The sequence below is a fragment of the Natrix helvetica genome, assembly GCF_964273705.1.
Source record: "Natrix helvetica genome assembly, chromosome: 2".
NCBI lineage: Eukaryota > Metazoa > Chordata > Lepidosauria > Squamata > Natricidae > Natrix > Natrix helvetica.
The window spans coordinates 205,176,376-205,188,760 of NC_138552.1; the positions used below are offsets into that span (position 1 = coordinate 205,176,376).

A 12,385-nucleotide genomic window follows, 5' to 3' on the forward strand; every position below is an offset into this window, starting at 1 on the left:
GATTCCTTTAACAGGGGGTTGTTTTTGTTTTGGTAGATAAATAATTCAGAAACTTGTTCTGTTGTAGTGGGTGGCTAGTTGCTATCAATGATACTTTAAAAAGTAAGAAGAATTTGCTGATTTGCTTGATTAAACCTCCCACCCCACAATTTGTACCGTTTTTTATTATTAAATATGTGTTTAATTATTACAGTATATATGATAAAATGAACAAATGATTCTGCCTGATTGAAGCAATTATTGGATAATAAGTTGTAAGAATTTCTGTTAGTGTATACACTTGGTAAAATGGCAAATCATATTTTCTCATTCAGAGCCACTTTTACTTGTACACTGCCAGTTTAAACATATAAATAAAGGAGATCAGAAGAACTTCATTTTTCTAACATTCTTTTCAAAGTTACTATGAGATTCTAATATTAAATTATTGACTCTAAATGACATAATCAAAAATAAATGAAATGGATCTTGCCACTTTGTATTTACAAACCAATAACTTCAAATATATTGATTTTATCTTTCAATTGCTACAATGGAACTGGTCTTCCTAAAAAAAGACAGTGTCCCTAAATCTCTATAGATTTTAACTGTATTTTTTTCTTTTAAGGGTGCCCTTGTGAGTGCCTTGGCTGATGATACCTTACATTTATGGAACTTGCGTCAGAAAAGACCAGCTATATTGCATTCCCTGAAATTTAACAGAGAAAGGTAAATAAATAAATATGCACATATGCACACACTCATACATATATTGTTTTCATGTTATATGATCTTGCTGACTTTTCAAAAACTCTCAACCCTTAGGTTGTAAATATTAAATTCTGATTGTGTTCCTTGATTGTCTACAAGCTACTTACACTGTTTTTGTGACTTTCTTTGTCCCTGGTTCTAAAAATCAAACGCATTTTGTTGCTTTTATGTTTTAATCACATCAAATGATTGTGTATCCACCCTCTTTTTAAGTCTTGTGAGCAAAATGCACGGTATTAATTCCAGTATGAATCCATGGGGATACACACACAAATCAATTACGTACATAAGGAAGTTCAGGAGCCTTAGGTGAACAAATCTAAGCCTTAGATGAACAAAAAAACTAAGTAACCTATTAGATGACTCTTGAATATGTGCGTATTAAAACACCGAAAATTTAAAACTTATATTTACTACCAGAGTTCAATTCCTGGTAGACAGGAAAAAAATCTCACCTACATATGTCTGATAAATCATAAATAAGATGAAACCAGTCAAGTGTGGCCTCCTGGTGGTCATTATGAATACAAATACTACATATGTCTAAAAATAGAATTTTTTCTCCACCCCCAACAAGGGGCATGGAAGAAATATGAAACCTCATGAGGCCATAGCATATGTAACATCTCTCTGGTTTGAATGCTGATGGAAAGAAAGGTGGATTATATATTCCATTCTAAGATGAAAGAATTGTAAAGATAGTGACATTGATTAACAGCTCTTAATGAAGAAAACTCTTGGATTCTGAAAAGTATGACCATATCAGTACTCTTTTACCAGAAACAAATATTCAGTTAATTTATTTGTAATTTGAAGTTGTGGGGAGACAAAATTCTTTTTTCAAGAAGTCAAGGCCTTTTCAGTTATACGATATTCTAGAAGTAGTTCTAACACAGGTTTATATATTAGATATTTGTAATTGTTCCCAATCAAACTGACTGACAAAATTTGGCTGTTCAGGGTAATATTGTGCTCCTGAAAGTGTTAAGCTATTTTTCCAAGCTACCTGGCAATGCAGATCAACTGTTTGTTCTTGTCTATGGAGATTCTCAGTCATCCAGGTCATGGTTGTCTTAAAAGTGCTTTTTCAAAAGGGAATTGGAGTTTGTTTATTCCTTGAGGAAGATGTTTCACTTCACATCCAAGAAGCTTCTTCAGTTCTGTTTGTTCTTTTGAGCTAAAAGGTTATGCCTTTTTGATGGGATCAGAATTGGACAGCTGGGAACAATGGAGATACCTTCATTAAGGTCTAATCTCTGGTCCTGCTGGATCAAATTTAACAAAATTAATCATATTTTCCTATCTACATGGAAAAGGATATATGCTATAATGATGGAAAGTTGAAAGATTAAAATTAAAAACATAATAAGTGCAGCTTGTTAATGTTTGGTGAGGTTATGGCATTTCCTTCCTTTTCATGCTAATGTTCATTCTTCAATCTTAGACTATTAGATCAGGAAGAGGTATTAACTGTTTACTCTCTGTTTTGACCTTCCTTCTACAATTCTACAATTAAGGTAATCAAGGGATTAGGGTGACTGCTTAGTGTCAGTGAGGTTGTTGGTAGACTACATGCTTGTGTGAGCAAATAGCATTTTTGTGATTGCTGTTAGGATTACACTGTTAGAATAGGGAGTAGTTGCATAATTAGCTGCCTACTAGTAAGACAGTATCTATTGTACAGATAGTGATGAGGGTTCCTGGCTCACAGGTAACCAAATCCAATGATGCCTAATCTTAGCTTGTTCCTTAATGCCAATGCATATTTAGGATTAGACAGGAGAGAGTACACAAAGATTTTTTGTGAATTGATTTAGTTGTTCTCCTTTATTTGTAACATTTCCAGAATAAAACAACACGTTTCTCATAAAATATTAACTATGCAAGGAACATTTAGTCAAAGCATACAAACCGTTCTTCAGTTTCCCTTGTCTTTTGTCTTGTGAGGAATACAGTGAACTGTTTTATGGCTTATTGATATTCTATGATATCAATCGTTAACTATCTCCATGCTGCCATAGTTTTGTTTTTGCTGCTGTATGTTTCTATTTTAAATTACCTATTGCTATGTATATAGCAGCTACTAAATTCTCTATAGAGTTAATCAGGGCTTAAGGTACAGTTTAGTCAATAATTTCTAATTCTAGTACAACCATTATTATCATCTTGTCTCTGGATATTGATGCATGATGGGCAGAACCCTTGTCATATTAACTTCCTCTCTAGTGTATTAAATCACTCAGGAAAGTATGTCTCTTCAGCAGACTATTACTACTTAAACCTACCTTTGCCAGCTAGTCATTTTTATTTTTTTTATTTCCTCTGACTCCAATCACTTTTTGACAGTTCCTTAGCATGTTTCAGTTTCTCTTACCAAGAAATACATTGTGCTCATGAAAAACTTGGTTTTCCTCTAAGCTGTTTCCCAGGCTTAAGATATCACAAGTAAAGTTTATGTGTCTGTCTGATCATGCAACAGGATGGTAAACAGCATTTATCTTTTCCACTCAGTCATACTGTAGCTCTATTCTCTTAGGTAATCACCTTTTCCTTGTTTTTTTGCTATGGTGATGCTAATGTGACTTCATCTTTACTGTCATTTCACTCCCTATAAATTATGGCTGCTATACTTTGTGCCATTTGTGGACATAATTTATTAAAATCAGTAGAGCTTGCTTTTAAATAAAGGCACAATTGTGATAGATTAAGAATATTTTGTATATGATCATAGAATATTAAGCTATAAATCTCCACTTTATTGTGAAAGCTTGAGCAAGTTATTGCCTTCAGTTTGGAGTCTAAAATATGTATATATAATAATTGATCTTATATTATTAGAATATCAATTGACAATGTCTACCTATGATTTTTCTTTAGTGCCAATGATTAAATTGTAATTGAACTGTTCAGGCTATGTAGCATAATGTTGTTATTGCTGTTTCTATATGTACCTAATCGTACTTTTAAGTAGAAGTAGCTGAAATTGGTCTTGAAATCATTTGAATAAGAGCTCTAAATAGTGAATATATTTTGTTTATTAAATTTCTGTATTACCCATTTCAACTAAGTGATTCTGGGCAGTTTACAAATAAAAAAACATAAAAAGAGATGTAGTTAAAAACAAAATTAAACAGAATTTTAAAAAGTTATACATTTGAAAATTATAAAAGTTAAAAAAGGCAGAGGGAATGTCTTCAAGCTGCCAACCACTTCTAGAATTGCATGCAATTTTTAGAGCCTCATGCTAGTTGGCAGAACCAGGTTTTGATGCTGTTCTGGAAGGCAGAAGAGTGGGGACTCACTTCACCTCTGGGAGCAAGGTATTCTATAGGGCCGTGATGGCGAACCTATGGCACGCGTGCCACAAGTGGCATGCGGAGCCATTTGTCAGGGCACGCGAGGCGCTGCCCTGTCAGCTGGCCAGCGTGCATGCGCGCGCTGGCCATCTGAGTTCACCTTTTTAAAAGCTATTTTTCGCCTTCCCCAGGCTCCAGAGGCTTTATAGGAGCCTAGGGAGGGTGAAAAGAGCCTCCCCCGCCCCCCCCCCCCCGGAGGCTTCAGGGACCATTCGAGGCTTCCCTGATGCCTTCAGAGCGCTTAAAACAACCCTCCGAGCAACCCGGAAGTCACTTCCGGTTTGCTTGGAGGGTCGTTTTAAGCGCTCCGAAGGCTTCAGGGACCGTCTGAGGCTTCCCTGATGCCTTCGGAGTGCTTAAAGCGACCCTCCGAGCAACCCGGAAGTCATTTCCGGTTTTCTCGGAGGGTGGTTTTAAGCGCTCCGAAGGCTTCAGGGAAGCCTCCGGACAGTCCCTGAAGCCTCCGGAGGGCCTCCAGGGGGTCGGGGGAGCCTCTTTTCGCCCTGCCCAGGCTCCTATAAAGCCCCTGGAGCCTGGGGAGGGCAAAAAAATGTAAAAATGGGGGGCGCGCATTGTGCACGCATGCGCACTGGGGGGTGTCGCGCGTTGCATTATGGGTGCGGCACGCCTGCACTTGACCCCCCTGCACTCCCCCCACTTGTGGCATGCGAGCCAAAAAAGGTTCGTCATCACTGCTATAGGGCAAGGGCAACAGCAGAAAAGGCTCTCTTTCTAGACTCTGCCAGTCAAAGTTCTTTAATTAACAGAATCCATAGCATATCCTGCGTGCTTGACTAGGTGGGACAGGTCAACAAGTTCCTGGGTGGGGCAGGTAGAGCACTTTGCAGTAGTCTGTACTGGAAATGATTAGGGCATGAGTGACAGAAAGAAGGACCTCTTGATCCAGGAAGGGGCACAACTGATGCATAATACAAGCAGGAGCTGTGAGTCCAGGAGAACTTCCAGATTACACACCAGATTCCAACCCTACCCAATCCCAGATTTTTTTTTTAAAAAGAAACCCTACCTATGACCTGTGTTTGCTTAAAACCTGTTGTTTTGCATCCAGACCCCTACAGCCTTAAAATACCACTTCACAAGAACATCCATAACATCACTTGACCAGGGATGGGGATGTATTAATGGATATCATCCATATACTGACAATGGTGACAGATGATCTTACCCAAAGGCTTCATGTAGATGTTAAAAAGGAGAAAACAGAGCCCCGAGCCCCGTGGCACCCCATGAAGTAAGGACATGGGCTGGATCTCTCACTCCCTATCAGCACCCATTGGGACCAGCTTCAAAGAAGGAGGTGAATGAGCAGGACAGAGGTTCATGCACTGCTCTGACAAGAAAGCCATGTTTGGTGTATAACCACTGTTTCAAGCTGAGATAGGCCCATGGCCACCATGGTGGCAATAAATCCCCAAACTTCTTCCAAGGACAACAAATGGAAGTTTCCCAAGACATCTGCCTGGATAACTCCACTGCCCAATTATCTACACCTTCATACACACATAAACATCAAAATTCAGCTCTGTCCCCTGGGCTCTCACTCTATGGAAGAAAGGTTACCCCACCACACCAGTGATTCCCCCAGGTTGAAATGCTCTCATGTTGGGTCCCCACATAACCAGTTCTTACAGGGTCTCAACCACCAGCCTCAGATGCCCAGACTGCCGCTCTAGCTAGCCACTGTTTCCTGTTGTTTGCTGCAAATCAGCAATCTCACTACAGGCCACAAACCCATCCCTCCAGTGTTGTTGCCACCACCACCCAAATTGCTGCTACTGTTGGGTGCTTGCTGTTGGCCTGTTGCCCCATCCTCCTATGGAGATCCAGCAACTTTCTTGGGCCTATTAAATCACTTGACCATTGCCTGCTCCAGCCTGCTCCATCCAATTACTGGCCTAAGCCTGGTCCAGGCTTCTATCTGGGTATCCCAATTAGGAACCCTCCAACTTCTTGCCTGGGAAAGCTCAGTTGCCTTCCTGGGCATGCATATTGCCCTTTCCTCGCTGCTACTCACAGCTCACAATTTCCTAATTGTTCTGCCCCCCAGGGAGGCACCAGCTGCTTGGTTACTGAGTACTCCAGCCGTTCTGTCATTATGGCACATCTTCTGAGTTAGTATTCGTAATGGCATTTTTAAATGATGGATTTTGTCTTATAAACTACAACTAGTACAAAATAATGTAGCTAGGTTGCACAATAGGCAAATTATAGTAAACTATTTCATCTATCCTGAAGTTATTGGACTGGCTATAAATTTACTTCCAATTCAAGGTGAAGAAGTCTGCCATAGTATACAAATCTATATATAGCTAGGATCTGGATATCAAGTGATATGCTTACTCCCTATCAACAAAGATGTGGCAAAGATGCCAGCTTGAATTTGCCAGGACTGCTGGCTGTTCATTACACATTTATTTGAAGGAGGGTATTCTCAAACACTATAGTTGTAGAATCTTCTCTGTTTTGGCACCACACTTCCATTGCTAGTTTAAGACCTATCTATTTACTTTACTGAGTTGATACTGCTATACATTTTCTGTTTATATTTTTAATAACTGTCCTGTAGTCGGAGTTTTAAGATTTAAATATCTTTGATTACTGATAATTTAATTTATAAAATATACATTTTTGAAGCATTATTTTTCTTGGGATCAGTTTTTTTAAATATATATAATTGAATATTGTGATTATTAAAAAGTGTAAATGTGGGGGAAAATAGATTAAGATGAAAGCCAGTGCCTGCAAAGTAGTATGTGGAACAATCTCTTTAGTACACGCATTGGCATTGTACATGTGAATTTTCTTTCCAAAATTACTTAACAACATGGTAATAGTGTCGCTGCGTCCATCATGAGGTGAATGTAACCAGTTTTGTAACATTTGAATAATTACAGATATTTGACAAACTGATAATGCATTAATATATTTTTATTTGACCTTTAATGTTTGAGATTTCACAATGAAACTATTTTAGGCAACAAGTTTATTTGTTTAATTGTTATGCATTATGCTAAGTTTTACAAATCATGATAAAGGTTTCTCTTAAGTAGCTCTGACAGTTTTATCAGAGGAGACGTATGGCCTACAAATACCAAAGGAAATCCTTTGAAAGCATCTGCAAATTGCCTCTCAAGTGACCTTGTTTTACTGTTAATACATTTTCATAAGTAATTATGCAGATCGCATTTAGACTCAATAATTTCATAATGTTTATTTTAATTAGAGCTGTATTGTAGAGCTACAGTTTTACTATTTTATTAGCCACAGACATGCCAATAAATACCAAGCTAAAATAAAGCCTAAATTAAACTACTAAGTAGTACTTGACTTTTATTTACTATTAACATATTCAGTTATTGAAAAATCTCTTGTCTATTGCTACATTTCCCATATACCGTTTGTGTCTTTTGATTCCTGTATTCCCAAAAAATTAAAAGCTAACAGAAAAATTGTTAAAATTATTAATTTAAAATAATTTATTTTAATTATTGAAATTATTTATTAAAACAAGACAATATAGTTGCAATAAATTAGAAATTCTGAAAGATATGAATACTAGGATCCTTAACTTTGAACCATGTATTTTATAGATTAAAAATATTGACTTAAAAATGCAAATCTCATAAAGAAGTATTCTGGGAAGAAATGTGATTCAACTTTTATGTTTGAATATAGTAGACATAAATATTTTGGTAGATTGCTTGCATTTTTTCTATTGAATTTCATTTTAATGAGGAGAACATTTTAGTAACTAATTTATAGATTTGACATGTAGCAATTTGTCCCAAATATTTGTGACAAATTTGAAGAAAAAGTCATACAGTGTTAGTTTTTCCAAAATGTTTTAGGAATATATTTACATTTTGTTGATCATAGAAAATTTTTGACATCTTTCCATATTTAATGTCAAAGAAGTATACTAGTTAAGAAGTAAAAGGTGTTCTATTTTGTTTGTATTTTTTAATAGAGGCACATTTAGAAAATAACATTGTTGATGAAGTTGAAAATTTGTGCTTAGCTTAAAAAAGCAGTTTGGATAATGTTAAATTAACTGTATGTGCTTTTGATAATTTTGTGTCTGCATTTATTTTATTTTCAAACTATGCATTCATTTTATTCTACTGTCGGATTTTAGTATTTAGAACTTACTATTTTTAATATGTTCTCTTTCAGGATAACATTTTGCCATATCCCTTTCCAGAGTAAATGGTTGTATGTGGGTACCGAAAGAGGAAATATACACATTGTCAATGTGGAGTCTTTCACTCTCTCAGGCTACGTCATCATGTGGAATAAAGCCATTGAACTGTGAGTATGACATGGGTGAAAAAAATGGATATAGTCCATTTGGACCTTGATCTTTAAAATATACAAATAATTTAATTATACTTTTAATTTTTACTGTGTTTTTGATGCTGGATTGCTGTCCAGGAGGTACAGGCATTGCATAAAATAATAATAATAATATTCTATTCTGAGAAAATATTGTTGCTAAAATAACAACTATTCCAATATTATTTTAAGTGGTTATATGCATAAAACTGTACTCTATTCCTTTACTCATTTATAATTAATTATAGACCCATGAATATAAACTGTTCTCTTCCAGTAGCCCCAGCAGCATTTCATTTTGCCTGTAAAATGTGAATAAATATTGAATGAGATACATAATAGAGAAGTGGGATTTTGAATAATGTGCAGATCCATCTTCGGCATAATGCTTCTGTCCAAATTTCCAGCGTGTTCACCTGATTTACCCACCTCATCCTCATAACAGGGATGCAGAAAGTATCTGCTAATTAAAAAGTTAGTAAATAATGAAAAAAGTAGTTACATTTATTGAATAAGTGGGTGTTAAATAATTTTAAGGTTATGCTCTTTTAAGTGGAAATTTTAAAAAATTACAATTAAAAACCAATGCAAACCTACAAAAGAAAATATGCAAAGTATAGAAAAGAAAGAAAATGAAAATGACTTCGTCATTTCTTCCTCGTTTTCATTTTCTTATCTATACTTTTTAAATTTTCTTTTAAAAGGCTCCACTGTTAAAAGTGGAGCCAATGATTACAACAGAATGTAGAGCTGGCAAGTAGATCTGCAACAGGTTTCCATGTACTGGTGATTCGTACAGCTGGTTAAGGTTTTCATGTGCCAGTGGGCTTTGTGGCATGTGCTGGGCCTCCCAGAGATTCTCCATGGCGCTGCTTGGAGAGTCCAAGGAAGGGTTAACACAGCCTATCTGCCCAAGGACTGAGTTGATTTTTTCCCCTGGTCATGCCTCCTTTGCCTCCCTAGGGTCAGTTTTAAAAACTCAGTCCGCCCGATAGGACGTGTTCAGGGGAGTTCCCGGTCTTTGGACAAATAGGCTGGGTTCCCCAGAAAAATTCTCTTAGTGTAGGATAAATAGTTATAAGGATTTTCCCCCTTTAATTCCCTTTTTTTCTAGTACTGATTCGGCTTTTTTCTTATTGTTTTTTTACATAAATTGAGTAAGCTAATACAGAGGCATTGGAGGAGCCCACCTGCTGTCCTTGCAGTGCAGGCTTATCTGTGGCCACTGGTCTGGCGACTGCCAGCGAGTGTGGGGACGACCCTAGCTTCGGTGCGCCCCCGGCCGCTCGTTAAGGAGATTTTCGGCTGGATTTGTCCACCTTCTGAGATATTCCTGCATGCCTTACCTCAGATTTTGTCTGCTTAATGACCATGAAACAAAGAGTGTCAAATGTGTGAAATCTAGCTCAATGACTGCTTTGCTTAACAACTGCGATTCTGTCCCAATTGTGGTCATAAGTTAAGGACTATATATTTGAAGGGACTAAAGATCAAAATTATTAAAAGGAAAGAATATAATTTGGTTTATTTTATCAAGGTTAAAATAGATATGTTAATCTGCGATGATGTTTAATAGAGTTTTGCTGAACAGGATTGAATGACAAGATTTTAAGGATTTGTTTATAGATAAGATATGAGATATGGGAAAAAGAGAGAAGGTAGGTGATAAGTTACTAAAACATTCTATACTTGTGATGAAGAGGAAAGTTATTTGTTCATATATTTCTTTTTCTTATATTTTCTTTCTTTTCATTTAAGCTTTTTAAATTTTATTTATTTATATAAACCACACTTTTATTTAGGGCACTGGACCTGAAAGCAATATAACATTAATTGCAAATCTGTAGTTCAGTTGAACAACATACACCACCCAGAGTTGTTTCAATACAAGATGAGCAGCAATAAATTTAATAGTTAAATAAATAAAAATAAAATAAATAAAAATTAACCAGATCAAAGGATTTAAAATATTCAACCAAGTGAAAATATAATAGCTGTAAGCACTTAGGCAGATTAAAAAAAATACTACTTAGAGCAGACCAGGGCATTTTATGGCCCCCGGCCACATCCGGCCCTGTCCAACCCATGTAGGGTCAATCGGAAATTAGAAATCAAATGTAAATAAGTTACTGCAGACTGTAGGAGAAGAAGCTGAGTTGGATCCGGCTTTGCGCAGTTGCCATGCTCTCCCCTTGCCTGGAGCGGACTGAGGAAGTGGTGGCGTCATTGCATGATGGGCTATCCACTACCACCTCAATCAAAGCGCAGTCTTATAGGTGGGCGGGTGGAATGCAGCTGGGAGCTAGCAAATGGGTAGCAGCGGCAGCAGAGTGGTGGCCACGGTCTCCAACAGAGTGGAAAGAATTAGTGCCCCATGACCACCCCAGGATGGGAAAAAGTTGCCTGTTCCTTCTTTAGGGCTCTAAAATACAACTAGCACTTTGACTTGGGCTCATGAATGAAAAGTCAATCTGTTTAATAATGACATTGGAGTTTACACTATAAATGATGTAATATTCTATAAATCTGTATTTTTGCTTCTTAAAAATATTGTTTACATTTTTAGGTCATCCAAGTCTCATCCAGGACCTGTTGTCCATATTAGTGACAATCCAATGGATGAAGGCAAGGTATGTTTTAAAAAAACATTAAACCAAAAACATTAAACCAAACCTAAATTATATTGAAGAAGATTGTGCTTTAGCACTAAAGTATGACATATGCTTTATTGGATGGCCCAGGAATCACTTTACATATGTCAAGCATTAGAACAATGTATTTTTTGTAATTATATCCCCAATGGCTATTTGCAAGCTTGTCTACTGACTATTCATAATTGTACTTTTGGCATGTTATGCTTCTAAAACAAATAAATGGAAACTCTAGTAAATGCTCATATGTTTACTTTAGAATGTGTTTGTATTATTGCAAGCAATTACCAAAACATTTGGTTAATTTTTAAAACATTAAATTATTTTTATTACTTTAAAACATCAAAAAAATTCAAATATAGCATATAGCAAAAACAAAAACATGCTGTGATGCATGTAACTACTGTAGTTATGAAACACTGTACAGGTAGACCTCAACTTACAACAGTTCACTTAATGACCTTTTGAAGTTAAAACAGTACTGGAAAAAGTGACTTATGACCATTTTTCACATTTATAATCATTGCAGCATCCCCATGGTCACTTAATTTACATTTGGATGCTTGACAGCTGACTCACATTTATGATGGTTGCAGTGTCCTAGGGTCATGTGATCACTTTCTGCAACCTTCTGACATGCAGAGTCAATGGGGAAAGCAGATTCATTTAACAACTCTGTTGCTAATTTAACAATTGCAGTGATTCCTTCTAAAATGATATAAATAATGCATGCTAATGATAAGACTGAAGGTCAGGAAAACTAATCCCATTTCATCATATAATAGCCATAATTGGGATGAATAAAATCTAGGTTATGCTTCATGTTAAAAATATTTTAAATAATTTATCAGTTTGCTTGATATACTCAGGTACAACAATGGGTATCTTTCTAACAGTGGTGGGTTCCGGATCCCGTTGCAACCAGTATGGTGCAATGGGGCCCAGCATCCCCCACATGCATGCGCATAGCACATGCATGTGCATGCATCCTTACCTCCACGACGCCTCTGTGATGCTCCAGCTGCTCAGTGGAACGTCACACAGGCGCTATACACTCCGTGCACGGAAGCGCCAAAGAGCTCAAATACAGGTGAGCGGGGCGGTGCTCCTGGCAGGCACCTGTACGCCTGAACCAGGGTGTACCGCCTGCAACCCACCACTGCTTTCTAAGCACAAATATTATCTAGGAAGTAATATTCATTTTGACAACATTGGTCTTTCCTTCTAAGTTCATTGTGATTTTTAACTATGTCAATACTACTCAGGTAAAATGTC

General features: G+C 36.8%; 1 protein-coding gene across 4 annotated transcripts in view; it reads left to right on the forward strand.

Annotated features, from left to right (window-relative positions):
- The window catches only part of STXBP5 (syntaxin binding protein 5), a 135,704-nt gene that overhangs the window by 46,760 nt on the left and 76,559 nt on the right, over positions 1-12,385 (forward strand). For all 4 annotated transcript variants that reach the window (XM_081945643.1, XM_081945644.1, XM_081945645.1 and 1 more), the window contains exons 4-6: positions 608-708; positions 8,301-8,435; positions 11,026-11,089. In XM_081945643.1, coding sequence (XP_081801769.1) covers positions 608-708; positions 8,301-8,435; positions 11,026-11,089 — 300 coding nt within the window. The remainder of the gene's footprint in view (positions 1-607; positions 709-8,300; positions 8,436-11,025; positions 11,090-12,385) is intronic.